The sequence below is a fragment of the Podarcis cretensis genome (assembly GCF_951804945.1).
Source record: "Podarcis cretensis genome assembly, chromosome: 15".
Classification (NCBI taxonomy): domain Eukaryota; kingdom Metazoa; phylum Chordata; class Lepidosauria; order Squamata; family Lacertidae; genus Podarcis; species Podarcis cretensis.
In genome coordinates, this window is record NC_137185.1 from 16566940 (window position 1) to 16589021 (window position 22082).

Genomic DNA, 22082 nt, shown 5'->3' on the forward strand with positions numbered 1-22082 from the left:
TGCCTCCAACTGCGGAGGCAGAGTGTTGCCATCCTGGCTAGTAGCCCTGCAGAGCACTCTCCTCCTCCGTGAATTTAAAAGAGGCTTATTTTAAAGCCATCCAGATTGGTGGCTATCACTGCTTCCCACGGGAAGGAGTTTTAACTGCAGTGTGAGAAGAATGACTTACAAGGCCAAAACTTTGTAAGTTAACATTTATTCTCCACTGTGTATAAGGCAGATTTTTACATCATTTTCAGTTGCCTTGATTCCATTTAAAGAAAGGGACACACGAGTTCAAAGTATGAACGAGAGAAAGGAAGAGAGAAATGCCCAGTGGTTAGAGGGAAGAACCTTATCAAAGCTGCTGTCTGTGGGTGGGCTGATCCCCTTAAACCCTGGCCATCGTGTTCTTCATCCAAGAGAGGCATGATCGTACCTGCCCATTAAATCCACTCCCGTCAGGAGACTTGAGAAATTCATTGTAAACCTGGTTGGCTCGGCTGATCACCATGGCAACCGCATCCTGGTACTGTGGGGAGGAGATGGCCAGCAGTGGCAAGGCAGCCAGAGGGATGTGGTCTTCGCTGCTGCTGAGGGAGGTCTCATCATAGCTGTAGGGATTCAGGCTGGGGGGGGGGGAGGACAAGGGGGTAAGAAAAGAGACAGCACAGGGAATTAGCCAGGGCTAAAAAGCAGGTGCAAAACCACAAGGGCCATCTACAGCAGGATCCTCATCTGTATTACGGTATTTTTCGCTCTATAACACGCACCTGACCATAACACGCACATCATTTTTAGAGGAGGAAAACAAGGGGGGGGGGATTCTGAATGAAACAGTAGATGTATCATTTTTGTGCCTCATGCTGTGGCCACAGACATGTGATCTGATGGTGAGTTTGGGGTAGCCCAATGCAAAAATCCTGAGGATCCATGTGGATCCATGCTTTGTAACCACGTTTTTGCACCATTGCAGCCCCAGGCAACAGTGGGTGCGTGATTTTTTTGGTGCAGGCTGTAGCCATGGATTGGATTTTTGCCTGATTTTTGCCCTTGTGCTCAATAGGGTCGGCTCCAGGGACCACACATTCGCTCAATAACACGCACAGACATTTCCCCTTACTTTTTAGGAGAAAAAATCTGTGTGTTATAGAGAGAAAAGTATGGTACTTATTTTCAGTTTCTCTTTAAAACAACCAAAAAGACTTATTGAAGCAAAACAAATTAATGCAATAAAAATAACAGAAGTACAAAAAAGCATCACAGTATATCCAGAAGAGACTTAATATTAGGTTGGGGAAGTACTTATTGCCAACAGGAGGGTCAAATTGCAGGTTTCCGGTTTCCGGTTTCCTGGGCACCAGGGGATAAATTGCCTCTCCCAACACCACGGAGAGACACCAATGGAGATAATCAGAAAATGATGGGGGAATTGCATTTTCTGCATTCCTCTTCGGTTGGAAGAGGAACCTGGCTCTCACCCGCAGCTTGCCTGGTGGTCTGGCACTTGCTTCCCCATGGAATGTGAGGGCAGGCAAAGGCACTGGGTGCATGGAGCACTCCAGCTGCTGCACCCCCACCCACCCTCGATCCCGTTCCTGGAAGCACAGGTTATCCTGCTAATTGGGGTTTTTTAATGGGAGTAAACTGCAGGCGTGCACTGGAGATGATAAAAAACTGCGAAAATGAACCCAGCTACAAGGATTTAAAAGGTTTGGATTGAGAGGGGATTTAATTCGGTGAAAGAGACGATGAGGGGAGGGGAGCCCATGGTTTACTTATATCAAAGTTTTTCTCTACATTTATGATATGGCAACCCTCCCGGGAATGCAAGTTTTATTTACAAAAATCTGTACAAGCGAGGAAAGAAGAAATTGGAATATAAATATGGACTTTAACAAAAATGGAACTGTGTGTGAGAGAGAAAGGAATTGAGAGGCAGGAGGAAACATTACACTTTGAAAATATGGAGCAAAGTCCACCCTAACCTTCGTTATCCATGAAGGAAAGTATGAGATAAGGACAATTGGCCATAAATCACTGGCAGGGAAGAAAGGAGTCCACCAGCTGTGGGAATAGAAGCTTTTGGATTAACTATTTGCAGTCTGGATTCAGGCCGTTCTTCCTAGGCTGGAAAAATGGCAAAGGCGCCTTGTTTGTGTTGGCTATTTGCAGTATGGTAGCGCTGCAGAGAGCTTGCTGGGGAGACCATGCATTAAAAAGGGACTCAAAAATAACTTAAACAAGGTTTTAATAAGAAAAACAAAAACTCCATTTACACTAAATACATCGACAAACCAGACCCAACCACCAACCCATCCCCCAGGGTAATGGGAGAGCTAGGTGATGCTCCTTATATACTACACCCAATTGCTGACACAGCTTAATCAATACAACTCAGCAGCACCTGCTATGTTTCACAGCTGTAAAGCTGGGTCTCATTATTTTGCTTTGGCCCTTGCTCTGGCCCCTTAAAGACATACACATCGGGTGGAACAATGATGAACTTTTACATTTAAAGAAACCATTCAACAGTTTGCTGGAAGCCAAATCACAGGACAAAGTGATGCAGTGACTTTTGGAAACTCTGAGATAATTGCTTCTTCTTGAGGCATGACAGGAACCATCAACAGTTGTAGGAATGAAGGATATGACACCATATATGGATGGGAAAACATCATGGGGTGTGTGGAACTGACACATAATAAGGATTACAGTTAGAGTTCCTCACTTGAAACTTTATAAATTACCTAATTTACCAACACGAATGAAATCACAAGATTGTATAAGGGATTATTATATCTGAACGGAATGGAAATTATTAAGGATTTGGAACGCCAAAAAAATGTAGAAGAATGAAGTCATTGAGTCTAGCACACAGGGAGGGCAGTTTGATTAAATTGCATATTTTGACATTGGAATAATTGGCATTAATAATTGTATTAATTGGATAAAATTGGTATTGTTATAATGAGGCTGCTATTGGAACGATATTGGAAAATCAATAAAAACATTTTTTTTAAAAAAGGAAGGCCAAATTACACGTTATGCTGTGCAGAAGGAGTCCTGTGTGTCTGTATTTGTTGCATTTAAAACAAAATCCCACCAAACAGCACATAATTTTTCAGGGTACTCTGAGTCTTTGTCAACCCATAATTTATGAGTTGTTTTTTTCAGCTAATGCTAAACTCCACATATTTTAATAACAATGCGAAACTTGGAAATCCTGCAAGGTTTCCATTTGGGGGCAACAGAGGTTCTGACAGCTGACAGCATCTACGTCAAGTGTTCCTGAGAGCTAAAACCTTCCAGCTGATCATCCCACAGATTTAATAAACAAAGATGGAATGAGATGCTTGAGTCTTTTCCTGCAAACCATTGTCCAGAAGTTGAATACTTGTGGGCAGTCCCACCGCAAGTAAAAAATACTGTCTCTTCTTCCACAGCCCCTCCAAGAGTCCTGAGAATATTTTGGCATCATATGGGCAGTTTGCACTGGTGTACAGTTCCCTCTGTGTAGGATTTTCCTGGAACTCAGAAGCTGGGACTGGCCTATATGATTTAGATCAGTGTTTCCCAACCTTGGGTCTCCAGCTGTTTTTGGACTACAACTCCCATCATCCCTTGCTAGCAAGACCAATGGTCAGGGATGATGGGAATTGTAGTCCAACAGCAGCTGGAGACCCAAGGTTGGGAAACACTGGTTTAGATGACCAAAGTGCATACGATTTAGAATCCTCGGTTTGCATGTGCAGGTCATTCTCCCATGTACGTTCAATACCTAATCAGTTTGTCTATATGGCTGAGACTCACCTTGTGCTTCAACACCTCCCAAAGCCAAAGAAGTTTTATTTTTATTTTTTTAACAATTAGTTTTGTTTAGAACTAATGCATGTTCTTACAGAAAGGGGCTGTATAATACAGGTCAATGCTGGAGATGTAATGCTGGAAGTGTTTTTGCAGAGCTGTGTTACGTGGGCACGTTCAGAGATATCTTCCTTCTTCTCTGAAGTTGTCATCCATATTGGTTTTGTACTGGCCAGATCCTAAATATTTGCAGATAGGATCATAGAATTGCAGAGTAGGGAGGGGCACTCCAAAGGTCATCCAGTCTAACGCCCAGCAATACAGGAATCACAGCTCAAGAATCCCTCAAAGCTGGCTTTCCAACCTCTGATTAAAAACCTCCAATGAGTCAAAGAGCTGGAAATTACCCCAAGGCTCCATCTAGTCTAACCACCTGCGATTCAGGAATCACAGCTAAAGAATCCGTAAATCGAACCTAAAGAATCATCATGCCTGTTGCCACAAGGGGGCGGCATTGCCCAGCCTTGGCTATTGGTTCCCTATTACCACCTGCTCCTTCTGCAGAACCCCAGGACTGGGATCTCTGTTATGATGAGATATGCAAGCTCGTAAGTCAGCAGTGCACTCTGCTCCCATCCTCCAAATCTATCCAAAAGACTCCAGTGCCTGGGATGTGCTGCCTCCAAAACAGCCCAACTGCTCCGTCTGGATCCGTCTGTCTAATGTGGCCACTTTGAAAGGGCCTTTGAGACACAACAGGTATGAAAAGGTCTCGGGGGAAAGTTAGAATATCTGAGAAAGACACGGCTCAGATGAGAAAATGGAGTGGGCTGAAGCAATGGCTGTGGAATGGTTACCATCAGAGCACAGAATCAGAGGAAACTGCCTGATACAGAGTCAGGCCATTGATCCATCTGGCTCAGTACTGTCTCCAGAAGTTCAAACAGGATCTTTTCCCTAGAGGTGCTGCTGGGGATTGAACCTGGGACCTTCTGCATGCAGCCCACCACCGAGAAGCCACTGCCCCATGAAAGAGAGAATGTGCAAGAGCAGAACAGCAAGGGAGGTCCAAGTGGCTCAAGTAAGCAAGGCAAGCCACTCTCACCTGGGCAGGGGAACCACAGCAGATGCCCTTTGCAGAGTGCAAGGGATGCCCCTCACCCCTTGCTCACACACGTGTGCTCAGCACCTGTCCCCAAGGAAGCAGCTTTTGCTATGCAAGATTTCTAAACGGCCTTGCAAGAACGCTGCTTCCAAGGCAGCTGGTGTTCCTGAGGAAAGGTAGATTTGCTGTAGGTAGGATTTGCCTTTTGATGCAGACTTGATGGGGAAGGGTCCAGTGTCCAGGCAGGAAGCCTCCTCCCACCAGGGAGTTGGTCCAGGTTGCACAAGCTGAAAAGGTGTCCATAACAACGGAGCCCCTAGCAACTGTGTCCAAGCTGCATCCATCTCCAACTCAGCCAAAGGTGTCGAGTCCGTCTTGGCAGGAACGCGAGAAGTCTTATCTGCAAAGTGTCCTCTAGGAACTGGTCACCAGGAGCTTACAAGAGTTATTAGAATCATAGAATTGTGGAGTTGGAAGGGAACCCCGGGGTCATCTAGTCCAACCTCCTGCGGTGCAGGATTAACAGCTGGGGCTCCCCAAACCTGCATTCAACAGGCATCTCACCACTTGAAATGCCACCACGGTCTGGAGGCAACAGCAGTACTGGCAAACTTAATGCTTTTTTTGCCACAATCATTGCCACAGAGCAGTGGGCGTGAAAATGGGCTCTGATCCTCGGTCATGTTTACAGAATCACTGAACTGTAAAGTTGGACTCCTAAAGGACATCCAGTCCAACCCCTATTCAGGATGGGGTTTCCTGCCATTTGCAGGTCTCTTCCATGGAAGATCAAGGTGCTGACACTGTCTTACAACTGGCCAGAGGTTGGATCCCCCAGGGCAGAAAGAGTCGCTTTGGCTCCATCCCAATGGAAAGACTGGCCAGCCTCCTTCGGTATTCTCTTAACGTAAGAACATAAGAGCCGCCTGCAGGATCAGACCAATGGCCAATCTAGTCCAGCATCTTGTCCTCACAGCGGCTGACCAGCAACCCCAGTGAGAAACCAGCAAGTCGAATTCAAGCACAAAAGCACTGCCCCCTCCTATACTTTCCAGCCACTGGTATTCAGAAGCATCGCTGCCTCTGACTGTGGAGGCAGAGCAAAGCAGAGTTGCCATATTTCAAAAAGTAAAAACCAGGACACCCCAAAACTTGTTGAGGTTGTTTTTAGCAAACCCACAAAATTTTTGATCTTTTTTAAAAAACAAACAAATAAACAAACACAATTTTTTGATCGACTTGCCTAAGATCCAGGACAAAGCACTGCCTTTCAGAAATTCCCCCCGGACGTCAATTCCGTCTTTGAAATCCCAGTAATGTCTGGGGAAATCCAGACATATGACAGCCTGAGAGCATGGCCCTTGATCGCCCTCTACTCCTGCATGATTTGGTGGTGGTGACTGTCTCCCTTGGGAGTGATTTCCAAAGTTTAACTCTGCACTGAGTGAGGAAGGGCTTTCCTTTCCCTGTCCTGAAGACTGGCCTCCTCTCTGGAGGAAACCTGCTTTCCCTTCTTTGGAGACCTGACATGGTTGCCTCTGGCCAAACTGATCTGGGAGATACCCTGGATTGGCTGGCACAAAGAGGAACGCAAACAGGACAAGGTGATCTCTAATTATTTACAAAGCAGTTTAACTCAATTAATGTTGCTGAAGGCGCAGCAGCAGCAGAAAATGCCAATTAGGGCAGGAGAGATGTCTTGACACGGGCACCCGTTCCGTAACTGCCAATTATGGTGATGTGATGATGTTTTGAGGGCAGAGGAAGGAGCAGCTCGGGCTCTGGATTTATTTCACCGTCCGCAGAAGGATTGCTGAAGATTATTCTTTGAAAGGTTTTAATCATAGCTTGTGCAGAGCTGTACGTTAACTCTGTGGTCTGAATTTCTTGAATGCTCCTGCTTTTAATGTCTCAAGTCAGTAGAGCAGGAGAGTCCTAATCATAGGGTCATGGGTACAAGCCTAACATTTGGGCAAAAGATGGTGCACTGCAGGGGGTTCCACTAGATGACCCTTGTGGTCCCTTGCAACTCTAGACATCTGTGACTCTATGAAAGAATACTAGAATCACAGAATTGTAAAGTTGGGAGGGTAACCTAGTCCAGCTCCTCCCAGCAATGCGTTAGAAATGGAACCCAAACAACAGGAGCACGAGGCTCACGTCAGCCGCCCATTGGCAGGTGACAAGATGGAGCAAGATTGTTTTCTGCTGCACCAGCGGGTAGGACCTGAAACAATGCATATCAAATGGCAAGAAATTAGATTCTGAGTAAACATTAGGAAGAACTTCCCAGTGGCAAGAGCTGCTTGACAGTGGAATGGGTTCTCCTCCTTTGGAGGTTTCCAAACAGACATTGCATGGCCAACAGTCAAGGATGATTTAGCTGTGGTTCCTGCATTCCAAAGGGTTGGACTAGATGAACCTTGGGAACCCTCCTCCAACTCTAGAGTTCTATGAATCTAGGGGTGGAGGAGAGGCCACTTGAGACAACCAGCCCCACCCCACCCCCCACAATGAGCTGCAAATTTCTCCCTTGGCAGACAGGCCAAAAAACCCCCACCAGGCACATGGACTTTGTCTGCGGTGGAAAGTTGCAGAGGTCTTTCCAGAGGTCTTGCTGACCTACCTGCCCCCAGAACAAATGTTTCAGAATGCATCACTGAGCCCGGTGGCTCTTTCCTGCATCCCACCCCCAAACCCCGCTCCTGGCTTTGCTTGAGGATTTCATCCTGTCTGAAAATCGACCGGATTTGCATTTCTCCAACGAAGACGTGGATTGTAATGCAGTTAATCATTCACTTTGGGGACTCTATGTACCCAGGAAAAAAAACATATTTGAGATTCAAATGCCTCTTTGAGAATAAAGCACATGCAGACATGCAAATTTTGCAGAGGGGAACATGCAGAAATGATGCACATTTCCCCAATGGCTTCTTGAAAAACAAAAACGTAGGATTTGTTATGGTAAGAAAGACATCTCACATGGATGAAGAAGGAGAAAACAGGGAGGCAAGCTGGAAATCATTGTATATCTCCCCCCACACACACCCGTTTTCCGTGAAGACTTAGCTGGTGACTTCATCCTAAGCAGATTGTTTTAGCTCCGCAGCGAGAGAAGCACTAAATATCAGCCCAAACTCAGCAGAGCAAAAGCCAAATATTTCATCCTAAGCAGAGGCGTTTTTGCTTAACGGGGTCTCATTTTTCACTGGAAATGCCACACAGAAGCTTTGCCGTTCCATAAATTTGTGCACAGAGAGATCCCCACAGGAGCCTCTGAAAAGCCAGAGGCAGTGAGCAGGGTTGAATGCCATAGATTGAGCTGCTTGCTAAGTGGAGCTGAAGGATCGCTCGCCTTAACTTGCTATGAAAATTGCCACCAGCTTAAAATCGCTCCTATTTGTTTTCTCTTTACGAATCCAGCGCTTCTAATCCAGACATGTCTCGCCATCGAGCCAGCATCCTGTTTTCACAGCGGCCAACCAGACACCCCAACGGGAAACAAGCAAGACCTGAGCACAAGAACCCTCCCCTCTCCTGTGGTTTCCAGTAACTGGTATTCAGAAGCGTTGCTAGAATCATAGAATTGTAGTGTTGGAAGGGACCCCAAGGGTCATCTAGTCCAACCCCTAGCAATGCAGGAATCTTTTGCCCAATGTGGGACTCAAACCCACAACCCTGCAAGAAAGAGTCTCATGCTCTACCAACTGAGCTATCACAACTGTGGAGGCAGAGTATAGCCTCTGTGGCTAGTAGCTTTCAGTAGCCTTCTTATCCTCCTCATTATACTGTTAAATTCTCTTTCAAAGCAATCCAAGTTGGTGGGAGAGAGTTCCATAGTTTAACAATACACCACATGCAGAAAGACTTTCTTTTATCTGTCCTGAATCTTCCAACTTTCAGCTGGATGTCCATGAGTCCTGGTGTTAAGAGGGAGAAAAACTTATCTCTATCCACTTTCTCCAGGCCATGCGTTCATTTTATACACCTCTATCATATCTCTTATTGATCACCTAAAGCTAAAAAGTCTCAAACACTGCAACCTTTCCGTATAGGACTGTCGCTCCATCAGTCATTTTGCTCACCCCTTTCTGAACCTTTTCCAGATCTACAATATCGTTTTCAAGGCGTGGCACCCAGAACTGTTTGCAGCACAGTGGTACCTCGGGTTAAGAACTTAATTTGTTCTGGAGGTCCATTCTTAACCTGAAACTGTTCTTAACCTGAAGCACCACTTTAGCTAATGGGGCCTCCTGCTGCTGCCTTGCCGCAATTTCTGTTCTCATCCTGAAGCAAAGTTCTTAACCCGAGGTACTATTTCTGGGTTAGCGGCGTCTGTAACCTGAAGCGTCTGTAACCCGAGGTACCACTGTATTTATTTGTCCATACAACAGAAGCCTGCGAAGAAGATCCTGGCTGTTCCCATTTCCCAGGTGGGAGGCTGAGCCTAAGGGAGAAGGGCCAAAGCACAGGTTTCCCTTTCCTCACTCAGGACTAGTTGACTGAACAATGCAACACGACAGCCAAAAACCCACAGGAAACTCACTTTGCCATGAGAGAGAAGGCCTCTGAGCAGACAGCTGGGCAAGGGACGAGCTTGATCAGGATGTGACCCAGGGCAGCCGGGAAGTGGGCCCGTGTGACCTTCTCAAACACCGATGTGAAGGTGTTGATGTCAGCCATCTTGCTGCTGGGCTCCCCGCCGCCCGTGTCCAGGATGTTGCCCCCATGCAGGACCAGGATCAAGACGTGGGTTTTGCAGTTCTGCTGCTGACCCCCTTCCTGGGGAGAGAGAGAGAGAAAAGCGAACCAAGCTATGTACGTACCTAGAAAAGCAAACCAATCTGAGGATAAAGGCCTGAGCAGATCTCGCTTTGGAGTCAATGGAAGTGAGAAAAACCGAAGAGCCTTGTGGCAGTGCTGGGGCTTCTACAAGGAATGAGTGAATTGCGGGGCTGGAAGGGAACTCCAAAGGCCATCTATTCCAACCCCCTGCAACGCAGGAATCCCAGCTCAAGAATCCCTGGCAGGTGGCCATCCAATCTCTGTTTAAAAACCTCCAACTAAGCAGCCTGACACCTGCTGACGTTCCTCTGTCAAACACCGTCAGAAAGTTATTCCCAACGCTCGCCAGATTCTCCTTTCTTGTGATTTGAATCTACTGGTTCGGTTCTTCCCCTCTAGAGCAGCAGAAAACCTTCTTTCCCTCTTCCTTTAAACCTTTAGATATTTGAAGGTGGCTATTGTATCTCCTCTCAGTCGTCTCTTTCCCAGGCTAAACATACCCAACTCTTTCAATAATTCCTAAGACACCTTCAAACAGAGTTTGGATGGCCATCTGCAAGGAAATCTTGAGCTGTGATCCTTGCACTGAAGGGGGTTGGACTAAATGACCTTTGGGGTTCCCTTCCAATCCTACATTCCTACAATTCTATTAGCCTCGCCACAATAAAAACCAGGAGAAATCAAAGAGAGCCCACACCCCGTGACGTCCAAAACTTTCCTCTGCAGAGCCCACCCCCACCTCCTCCTGCCCCTCTCCCACACACTGACTGATTATTTCCTGAAATGCGATGTGATCAAGGCTCACCTCACTCTCCTCGTGGATCTCAATGCTGCCTTGCGCAGGATAGCGGTGCTTCCTCAAAGAGGCTCTGTAGAGCTCCCCTGGAGGAAAAGAGAGAAATCAGGGTCACCTTTCAAACCCTTTTACTCCTGGTTGTCCTGGACAGCTGCCAAATGGGCTGCTGAATTTTCTCTCCTGCCAGCCCTAATATAATAGTCACGATCTGCAGGGACCACCTGGGTGGCAACCTGAAGGGCTGTATTCTTCCATATGAACCAGCCTGGGCTCTGAGATCATTGGGGGAAGCCCTTCTTCTCGGTCCCACCACCCTCACAACCCTGCTTGGTGAGGGTGCAGGACAGGGCCTTCTTGGTAGCTGCTCCCAGGCTTTGGAATTCCCTCCCTAGAGAAGCCAGACTGACTCCCTCCTTGTTGTCCTTCCTCCAGCAGCTGAAGACTCCTATATTCTCACAGACTTTTGGGAACTGACTGTTGCTTTTTCTTCTTTTTTTTAAAGAGGTGGCTTTTAATAGTGCTGTGCTGATTTTACTTTCTGTGTTTTAATAGACTTGTTTTCTATTTGGCTTTAATTTCAGCTAGAGTTTAATTACTTTCTAACCATCGCGCTTTATAGGTTTTTTTTAGCTTCTTGTATTTTATCTGTGTTGTTTTGATTTCTGCAAACTGCCTTGAGTCCCAGTCGGGAAAGGATATAAATAAATTTAGTAATAGTAATAGTAATAGTAATAATAGGAGAAGACTGAGGGCAAGCAGGGGAGAGTGTGTGCATATAGTATGGTCTGGCTTGTATAAACTTGTCTATTATTATTATTATTATTATTTCCATTACCTGTAATAAAATAGAGACACAATTAATAACGAAATATCTGCAATAATACGAAACGGGTGTATTATAATTTACCTAATTTAAATCTGAAGTGGGTTTTATGTACATGCAGAAATTTCTTTATGAAGTCTCATTGTTCTATATGTTGTTGATTCTGATTTTGTTTTTAGTTTTATGCGTCAAAATGGGATCTTGCAGGCAGCAGACTCCCCTGCCCCAGAGAACCGGGGCACAACTTCCTGTGCTGTGTTAGGCAAGAGGGCCCTTGGGGGGTCCCTTCCAACTCTACAATTCTACATTCCCCACTTGTAAGGTAACAAGGGGAAGAGGGAGGGAGGCGAAAGGCCCACCAGGGGGCTCAATTCGCACATTACACTCCTGAAATCTCTGGAGGAGACTCTACAAAATGTAAGGTGTGATGAAATTGTGAGGAAAGATTTTTATACTCTCATATTACCCCCTCCCAAAGCCGCTTCCTCAGTCACTTCCCACCCCAGGCTTTTCTTCCACCCGCTCAACTCTGTCTTCTCACTCACTATCTCTGCCTCTGTTAGTTGTCAAGGAAACAGCCGCAGGACAGAATCCGATTATCTCCGTGGCAAAACCTGACTGCCATGTCCATCTCTGGGGCGGCCACCAGGAGCTCTGCCCCAGCTGCCCCCACTGCCCCCATTTTGAAGTTTGATGCCAAACTCTGCACCAGTTTTGGGGAGCAGCCACAAGGCCAGAACTTCCTTCTTTCTCTTGCTTCCAGAGGCTTCTCTCCTTGGCTCCACCTGTGCATGCACTGCCTCCTCCCTGGGACTGCACCAGCAGAGGATGAGGTCCTGCATTTGAAGACTCCTGCCCCACATTATCCAAAACCTTCCTGTCAAGGAAGAAGACTCCTCACACTTCCTCTTCAATGCGCTAGTCTTCTACAGGCAGGGTTTGTTTAAAAGATTCCAGAGGATATTTTAAAAAATGGAATCCGTGCAGTCTCAAAAAAAGGGTGCTGGCCCAGAAAGTGTGCTTTGATCCAAAGTGGCTCTACTCATGGGCAACAGGGTGAGGTGGGATATCTGAGGGACAGAAGATAAAAGCCAGGATAAAAGGTTGAGGTCCCAGCCCCTTTGACTGCTGGCTTTCTACATGTAGGGAATTTTTAACATGGTGCAGGGGAATTCAAAACTGCGATCCCTCTGAAGGGCGTACTGCCACTATAGTTTTGGCCACTTGACTACCTCACATTTATTTCTTTATTTCACAAAATTTATACATGGCTTGATTTAAAAAAGTGGTTTACAAAAAATTCAACAAGAAAAATCAACACTAATAATTCAATACTTAAAAAAAAGTTAAAACAATGGTAGACTAAAAACAGATTAAAACACACACCAGCTTTCTGAACATCTAGGTAAGCTTATCTAAACAATAATCTTTTTAGCAGGTATCAAAAAGGGTATACAGTGAAGGCACCTGCCTGGCATCAATGGGCAGGGAGTTCCAGATGTGCAGGCACTGCAACACTAAAAGATGGGTTTCTGACTAATGCAGAACAGGTATTTTGTGGCTTCCTGTAACAGGGCCAGCTCTGCTTATTGAAGCGGTTGAGTGGGCGTAAACATGTCGTAGAATGTAATGCAGGACTTCAAAAGCAGACTAGCACAATAACATCACCTTAGAAAAGTGTTACATTTTTTGCATTGTGGCTGGGCACCAAGGGAATTTCTTGCTGTGACGATTTGCCTGGGGAAACTCCTTTTGTGTGGGAGCTGAATCACCTGAGGCCACAGTCAACAAAGGATCAGCATGGACATGCCAGCACTGAGCCTATGAGGGCAATTCAGCTGGTTTGAGGTGGAAATCCTGAGTTGCGGATTGTTCCCAAAGACCTTCCATTGCAGAAAACATTCGGCTATATTTCGCCATAAGACATGATTCAGTAGAGGCAACGCAGTCCCTGGGTCATTGCCAGGACGCAGGGGTAAAATGGATGAGGAGAAACAAGCCGAGCTTGAATCCTGGCAAGATGGAAGCACTGTGTGAGAGAAGCTCCTGTGTCTGGGAAATTGCTCAGTTGCCTACCCTGGATGGGTTTGCTCTCCCCCCGAAAGAGCAGATTCACAATTTGGGGTTGCTCTGTCACTGGAGGCTCTGGTAGCATCAGTAGCTAAAAGTACCTTTTACCAACTGTGACTGTTTCAACAGATGTGGCCATTCCTGCCCCAGGAAAACTTTGCCATAGTTCATTCATTGGTTACTTCAAAACAGGATTGCTGTAATATGCTCTATGCGTGACTTCCTTTGTGCTTGATCTGGAAGCTGCAGTTAGTGCAGAATGCCGTAGCATGATTGCTGACAGGAGTGAGGTCTGGCAAGCATACCACACCTGGTTGCTGATTCCCTACCTAGCCAGGTTCAAAGGTGCTGCTATTAGTATACAAAGCCTTTAACAACTTAGAACCAGTTGACCTGCGAGATTGCCTTCTCAACATGTGCCCACTCAACTGCTTTGATCAGCAGAACTGGCACTGCTACAAGTGCCACATAATACGCATTCTGCATTTATAAGAACTCCGCCATATAGTGTGGCAGCACCTACACTTTGGAACGCCCTGCTTCTTGACATCAGACCCTGTGTGGGACCAGAGGTCCCTTCACTGTACTCTTTTTGTTGCCTGATGAAAGCATTCCTCTTTAGGTAACCCCACCCAGATGTTCAGAAAGCTGTTGCAAGTTTTAATTCGGATTTGGTCTACTGTTATTTTAACTTTTCAGAAGTTTTAAATTATGGTTGCTGATTTTTCTTAGTAATGAAATTATTGGGGGGGTTTCCCTTTTTCTGTACACTGCTTTGGGTGTCTTTCTCCCCCCCTCCCTTCTTTCCAATGAAGTGTATAAATTTTGTGGATGAAATAAAATGCCCCCGTTGACATCTCCTGCAGCCCTAAAAGTCCACTGACACACACCATGGGTGTGGGGTTCTTTCCAGTCCGAGGGCCACATTCCATTCTGCTCACATGCTGGCGGTGTGTGGGACCAGAGGACCAGAGGCAAAAGTGAGCAAAGCTCCAGGATGCTGCTGAGGCAACGTGCATGTTCTGCCTCAGCAGCAGGATCGCTGGCCAAGGTCCTGAAACCCACACCAAGGTCACTCTCCAAGGTGCTGATCTCCTCACCTGCCTGGAAGCCAATGAATACTGACTGTTTCCAAGGTGTGCTGGGGACTGTGAATGGTCCTGTCATCCAAGTGGAGGGGAAACTGTGCAGCCAGACCCAATGGAAAAGGAGAAACCTGTGAACTTGCGGTTGAGCATGCACCAGGGATGAGGTTGTATGCAGGTCCCCAGAGCAAGAGAAGATGAAGGGGACCATAAAGAAAACTGGGTGATTTCATTAGCTGCCTGAATGAAGCTGATTATGAGGGAAATGATGTGTTGTTCTGTTTACTGGAGGAGTTTTAATGAGGTAAAATTATAAAAGAGACTTAGTAGGACTCAAAGAGGCTCCCAGGTGAGGCTCCAGCTTTTCGCCAGTTTTTCCTTGGCAGCCTTTATACTGTCATTACTGCAAGTTATGCTAATTACATCATTATACAAACTATGGGAGCAAAGAAGGTAAATTAAAATCCCACACAGAAGGTAGAACTCAGCACGTGGATCAGAGTCCTCCATTCAAACAGCAGGGGGGAAAGTCCTGACTGGATATGGACTTGTTTGAGAGGTTGCTGTTTTTTTGTTGGCGTTGGTGTTGTTTACAATACAGATCTGGGGAGGTAAGAACCACGGCAAGCTTTGAAACATGCCAGGCCCTGCGAGGAAGATGGGAGAGGGGGGAGGAAGAAAAAGAGGAGGAGGAGGAGGAGGACAGCATCTTGTCCAGTCTTGCAGTTCTATGACCTGAAGGGAAAGTTGACCTCCTGACCAAAGGTAAACCATCTCCAAACTAAGAGCACCTACAATTTCAGATAACACTGGCCAGGCTCAGTTACCTTTCCTTCTTCCCACAAGAATGCTTGGCTGCTCCAGGCAACTCCTCTGCTGGCTGCTAAGTGGTCGTTCCTCAGTTGTGCTGCTTCTCCAGAGCAAGGGTAGCAAATGTGGTGTCCTCTACATATACTGCTGGATCCCAGTTCCCAGTGGCCAGCAGGACCAGCAGTCAGGGACCATGAGAGTTGCAGTCCAAGAACATCTAGAGGGCACCCCATTGGCTAACTCTGTTCTGATCTATTCTATTACTGCATTTACATCCCACCTTTCTCCTGCAAAGAGGATCAAGGTGGCTGACATCGTCCTCCCCTTCCTCATTTAATCCCCACAACAACCCTGTAAAGGAGGTTAGGCTGAGAGGCAGTGACTGCTCCAGGGGGCAAAAAGGCAAGAGTTTCTCAGCCCATGGGGGCAGCACCACCACCACCCACCACTCTTGAGCAAGGCTGAGTCATCAACGGCCTACCTAACCCTCCTGAGTGACAAGGCCCAGGCCTCCCTGTCTTAACACGTTAGCCAGCCAGCCTTCAACCATCAAGACAGCAATCAGCTAGACAGGGATGGCGCCACCCAAAATGGAAGAGCTGTGCTTAATCAGAAAACATAGACCTTATTCCACATTCCAGGCAACCTGCCTCCTTGGCTTCCTAAGGCATTTGTAGATAACAAGAAAAATGTCTCTGCTAAGATTTCTCAGAAGAGCTCCAGGCCATGGAGGGAAAGATCTGAGTGGCTGAGAGGCAGCAGTGCTTCCTGGGGAAACCTCTACTCCTCATAAGAATGTAAGCAGAGCCTATTGGATCAGGCCGGGGGGGGGGCATCTAGTCTACCATCCTGTTCTCAGAGTGGCCAACCAGATTCCCAGTATGGGAAGCCTGCAAAGCAGGACAAGCAGAAGAGCACTATCCAATTGTTCTCCGTTGCACAGTATTCAGAGGTAGACTGTCCCTGGGCATGGAGGTTCTGCTCTCACAATAGACCTCCATAAGAAGAGCCCCCAAAGGGGGCCCATTTACTCTACCATCACAAGGAGATCAGATGAGGCTGCTGGATGAGGCCAATGACTCATCTTGTCCAGCATCCTGTTCTCACAGTGGCCAGCCAGATGCTTGTGGAAAACTCACAAGCAGGATCCAAGCACACTAGCCATCTCCTCTCCTGTGGTATTCAGAAGCATTTCTGCCTCTGACTGTGGAGGCAGAGAATAGCCATCATGGTTGGCAGCTTTCAATAGCCCTCTCCTCCTTTAATGGTCCAATCCTCTTTCAAAGTTGGTGGCCATCACTGACTCTTGCAGAAGCGAGTTCCACAGTTTAACCATGCAGTGCATGAAGAAGAATTCAAGAGAATGTTAAGCCCAGTGTGGAACTCCTGTTTCAACGAAACCTTCCCCTTTCATGCAGAGGCTGAAGGGGGGTTGAGTTAACAGGGAGCAGCCTCATTAAATAAGCCCGACTTGAGCCACCAATGAATGGAATAGGAAAACTAATCTTTGCTGCAAAGGCAAAATTGCATCTCCCCATTTCATGTAACTTGCAGGGAGAAATTCAGAACCTGTTCCAAAGGCTCCCTGACCTCCAACTGGGATGCTAGAACAGGGACAAGGCAAGGATTCCACCCTAGAGAACAAGATGCTCTAAAACTGGCTTATGAATCACAGCCAGGAAAACTGGAATTTCTTTTTCCTCTTTTCTTTGCAAGGGGAAAAAAGGAACTCCCCAGGGGGATCTGTACTCAATAGCAGAGATCCTGCTGCAGGGCTGGCACAGCAAAGCCCTGCATGGGAGAACCATGCCAGGCTCTTTTTGTGGGAAGAAAATAGTAAAAACTACAGGGGGAGATTTGGACTAATGGTATCTGGGAGAAAGAAGTGGGGAGCCCTATGGCTCTCAAGTTAATTTCAGGCAGGTAGGTAGCAAAAGGGGAGGTATAGGCAGAGGAGGAGGAAAGAAAGGCTCTGGCCCCCTGCCAGGATTTATTATTTGTTGTGTTTATATTCTATTTTTCCTTCATGGAGATCAAAGTTGCATTTGTACCCTGGTCTCCTCAGTTACCGGTCCAGCACTCTGACCACTACACCACCACCCCTCCAAGGGAATGAGGCCCTCAACAACAACAAACCAGACCCCACACACATTTCCTGGGGAGGGAAGCAGAAGGTCAAATGCAGCTACTCTCTGCTAGGTTTGGGAGGACCATTTTGCATAGCAGATGGCAGAATCAGCAGTCCTGCCCTGGACTGGGAACGTAGCAGAAAGTAGCAGTCAACTGTACAGCATCGAGAGCTAACAGGGGTGCCCTTTAAAATTCATAGCAGAGGCCCAGCATTTGGGGGTGGTGGAGGTGCAAGCATGCCCGCTCGCCATTCCTTCCTATCCTGGGCAACAATTGAGAGGGAAGAGCTGGTCCCGCCCACACAGTAACAGGTCTTCATACAGTCCAGCAACACAGCATAGCCACCCACCTCCATGCGATAATACATGAAGGACATCACAAGTTACAGGAGTCACAAAGTGCCAGTCTGGCTTCCAAGGCAGGACCTCTCCACAATATCTGGTGATCTGCTCCACATCCTGTCTTGGGGAAAGGACAGCACCCACAGATGTCTGGAGAGACCTGGTATTGGCAAGGTGCCCATTCCAAAGTGGTGCTCATGATCCTTGAGATGAAGATTAGCAGATAAACCAAGGTCCAGTAGCTGGACAGAGTGATGCTTTCAGGACCACGGACAGATCCCTTTGGGGGTGTCAGTGAAGTTTTCAGGACTATGGACAGAGCCTGCCAGGATTTCAGGACCTCAGACAGATCTCTTGGAGGGAGCCACTTGCCCAAAAGAATTCCCAGCTCCAAGGAAGACATTTTTTTCCTCTCTGAGAAACAAATATCCTTAAAGGGGCAGCAGCCCTCATGCCCTGAGCCAGCTCTGGTCACTTGCTGCCTGGCATCCGTAGGATATCCCAGGGGGCTGGTGTGGGAGGGGGCTCAGCCTCTTAAGAAAGAGCTTCTCTGGAGTTTCTGGTTTGGGAATTCCAGGCTTGTGGGGTCCAGCCACCCCTTGCTCCTCCTCCTAGCCCTAGCTACCGCTGCTGCAGACCATCCCAGGAGCTGGGCTTCATAAAGCATCCATTGCTCCACAGGGGGACAAGGACTAATTGTCTGTCTTGCCTGCTGCAGAGAAGCTGAGAGCCATCAGGCAAGAAGGTTGATGAAAAGGCAAGTAAAAGGCAGCATGATAGAAGTTTATAAAAGTGTACTATTAAACTGTGGAACTTGCTTTAACAGGAGACCATGAAGGTCATGTCATCTATTTGGGTTACTTTAAAAGAAGATCAGACACTCATTGGTGATAATAAGGCTATCAGTGGCTTCTAGCAATGATGGCTATTGTTCTGCCTCCATGGCTAGAGGCAGTACTGTGTCTGAGTGCCGGCTGCTGGAAACCACAGGAGAGGAGAGTGTTCTTCTGCTAGTTTCCCACAGGCATCTGTGTTGGCCACTGTGATAACAGGATACCAGACTAGATAGGCTATTGGCCTGATCCAACAGGCTCTTATCTTCTTAAGGTTGTACAGGAACCCATTGCAGGTGTTATGGATTGAATAGCTACTGCACCTCTTCACAATATTATAATTTTCTGAGATTGTTAATTTGGGGTTTTCATCAGCTGTACGCCATAATCATCACAATTATAACAAATAAAGGCTTGACATATCTTGCTTTGCATGTCATGAGTCTATTTCATATATTAGTTTCACCTTTTAAGTTGAATTACTGAAATAAATGAACTTTTCCATGATATTCTAATTTTTCGAGTTTCACCTGTATTTGCCCATTTGTAAGAGACCTTCCTGGCTGCAGGGGAGACAGAGCAGGCAGGCTGCCTAGGGAGGGGGGCGGATAGCTTTGCAAGGAGTAGTCAAGCATTTGACCAGAGCAGCAGGCCTGGATCCAGCCCTTCGGTCAAAAGCATCTCCACCCACCTACCCACCCCTCTAACCAGCCCTCTTATGGGTCTCTCCAAGGTTAAGATTCTTGCTGCTGCTTATGTATGGGTGCGTGGGAAGGGGGAAATAATCGCTCGGTGCCTACAAAGTCCTTTTCAGCTCTTCTTATGTTTGTTTTTTAAAAGGAGAAGAATTGCCAACAATTGAGAATTAACAAGCCGATGCTAATGAACGGCGCCGGGGTGGAGGGGGCGGGGGGGAGAAAGCGTGTCATTCTCGCATTCCCCGATGAAATCAGACCCGTTTCCCTGCCATCTGTTGCACTTTTGCTGGCTGTTTATGACAACAAATCTGTCAAAGAGAAATAAACTTGCATGCGGCTGTGGGCATATGGTTCCTATTAGCAAGTGATAAAAAAAAATATTTAAAAAGAAAAACCTGATGGAAGATAGAAATGCTTACAGGTTACTGTGAGACAGACAGAGAGAAAGAGCAAAGTGGCATGTGAGGGGGGTGGGAGCTGGGAAGCCCCCAGAATCAGTGCTGCCCAGCCTGCAATCTGCCCACTTTATAGAAGCGCAGGCCTTTGGCACCAACTCTGCAGCCACAGAGAACTGTTTCGGAGCAGCTCCCTGTGGACCTTCGTGTTAGAGAGATCAATAAAGCTTGGCTTTGGGACTGAGCGTAGTGAATTTTGCTTTGTACAATGATAAGAGTGAAGGTGACATGGGATGTGAGTGAGGGTGGCATTTGACGATTCAAGGACTGCTTTAGCCACAAGAGCAAAGTGGTGCGAAAATGTTCTGACATGTGTAACCGCACACTGCGCTTGGTGAAGACACGGGACAGGGCCTTCTCGGTGGCTGCTCCCAGGCTTTGGAACCCCATCCCTAGAGAAGCTAAAGGGCTCCCTTCCTCCCTGTTATCCCTTTCTTAATTCTGGCAGGCTTTGGGAGATGGACTGCTTTTAAGGAAAAGACTCTGAACAGTGTTGTCCTGTTTCTATTATCTGTATTTTAATAAATTTGTTTTTTATATTGCAATAATAATAATAATAATAATAATAATAATAATAATAATAATACAACTGCCCTGTAAACAAATCACAATGAATGCTCACTAAAGGACAGGCAGAGTTTAACCTCTGCATAAGCAACTCAGGATAAATACCCAATAAACAGGTTGTCTGGAGGAGCACCGAGTCTTGAAATCTGCAACTGCCCTGACCCATGGCCTGCCCCACACCATACATCACAAACTCTAAGGACCACTTTTTCTATTTGAGAGGCTTGTTAAATGAAGGTGCCGGGGGGGCGGGGGGGCGGGGGGCAGGGCTTTGGAGCCTGTGCATGCTCAAGCCTGGGCCCCCCACACACATACAAAAAGAGCATCCGGGGCTGTAAATAATAATAATAATAATAATAATAATAATAATAATAATAATACAACTGCCCTGTAAACAAATCACAATGAATGCTCACTAAAGGACAGGCAGAGTTTAACCTCTGCATAAGCAACTCAGAATAAATACCCAATAAACAGGTTGTCTGGAGGAGCACCGAGTCTTGAAATCTGCAACTGCCCTGACCCATGGCCTGCCCCACACCATACATCACAAACTCTAAGGACCACTTTTTCTATTTGAGAGGCTTGTTAAATGAAGGTGCCGGGGGGGCGGGGGGGCGGGGGGCAGGGCTTTGGAGCCTGTGCATGCTCAAGCCTGGGCCCCGCACACACATACAAAAAGAGCATCCGGGGCTGTAAATTAATAATAATAATAATAATAATAATAATAATAATAATAATAATAATAATATCTTTTTACCCTGCCCATCTGGGCAGCTTCTAACAAAAGATTAAAAATACATTAAAACATCAGTCATCAAAAACTTCCCTAAACCAAAGGGGAGGCAGAACCACCAAAACACGGCTTTCAAGTCATAAATAATCAACTTCATAATCCCAAGGAAGGGGCTCAACTAAAATCTGATTTTGGCCTCCAGATGGCCTTAGAAAAGAGCATTACAATGGGTTTAATCCCAGTTACCATTTGAAATTCAAACACAAGAATGAACCCTCTGGAGGAAAAGAGGAGGAGGGTTTTTTTTAAAAAAAAAGTAAAAAAGCACCAGGACTCACTTTGTTTTTCCTGCAGGACTCCAGATGAGCAGAAGGACGGATCTTCGCCTGCCAAAGGGAAGCAAGAGGGACAAAGTTAGCATCTCTTGGCGAGAAGTACAAGAAAACAACCTCTATGTTGCATCTGCTGAGCCACAAATTGCTCTCCCTCCCAGACACTTTCAAGCTCCAAACTCTTTATTATTATTATTATTATTACATATTTTATTGAAAGGTTTGTAAACAATTACCAAGCATTAAGTGTCATCTGGGACACGGGTGGCACTGTGGGTTAAACCACAGAGCCTAGGACTTGCTGATCAGAAGGTCGGCGGTTCAAATCCCCGCAACGGGGTGAGCTCCTGTTGCTCGGTCCCTGCTCCTGCCAACCTAGCAATTCGAAAGCACGTCAAAGTGCAAGTAGATAAATAGGTACCACTCCAGCGGGAAGGTAAACGGTGTTTCCGTGCACTGCTCTGGTTCGCCAGAAGCGGCTTAGTCATGCTGGCCACATGAGCCGGAAGCTGTACGCCGGCTCCCTCGGCCAATAAAGTGAGATGAGCGCCGCAACCCCAGAGTCGGTCACGACTGGACCTAATGGTCAGGGGTCCCTTTACCTTTTTAAGTGTCATCTTCCAGGACAAATGCATGCACAGATGTTAAGCCGTGAATGCAGTCATCCATATGACATCAAAACAAACCTGGAAAATCTTTCACATGACAGTTTAAGCTCAAATCCACAGGG

The 22082-nt window shown here is 46.6% G+C and overlaps 2 protein-coding genes across 5 annotated transcripts in view; both read right to left on the bottom strand.

The window, feature by feature from the left end:
* Positions 1-22082, bottom strand: part of KIAA0753 — a 128959-nt gene that overhangs the window by 53534 nt on the left and 53343 nt on the right. The window lies entirely within an intron of this gene.
* Positions 1-22082, bottom strand: part of PITPNM3 (PITPNM family member 3) — a 70248-nt gene that overhangs the window by 15915 nt on the left and 32251 nt on the right. For all 4 annotated transcript variants that reach the window (XM_079954497.1, XM_079954498.1, XM_079954499.1 and 1 more), the window contains 4 exons: positions 21359-21406; positions 10482-10558; positions 9438-9673; positions 419-608 (listed from right to left, as the gene is read on the bottom strand). In XM_079954497.1, coding sequence (XP_079810623.1) covers positions 419-608; positions 9438-9673; positions 10482-10558; positions 21359-21406 — 551 coding nt within the window. The remainder of the gene's footprint in view (positions 1-418; positions 609-9437; positions 9674-10481; positions 10559-21358; positions 21407-22082) is intronic.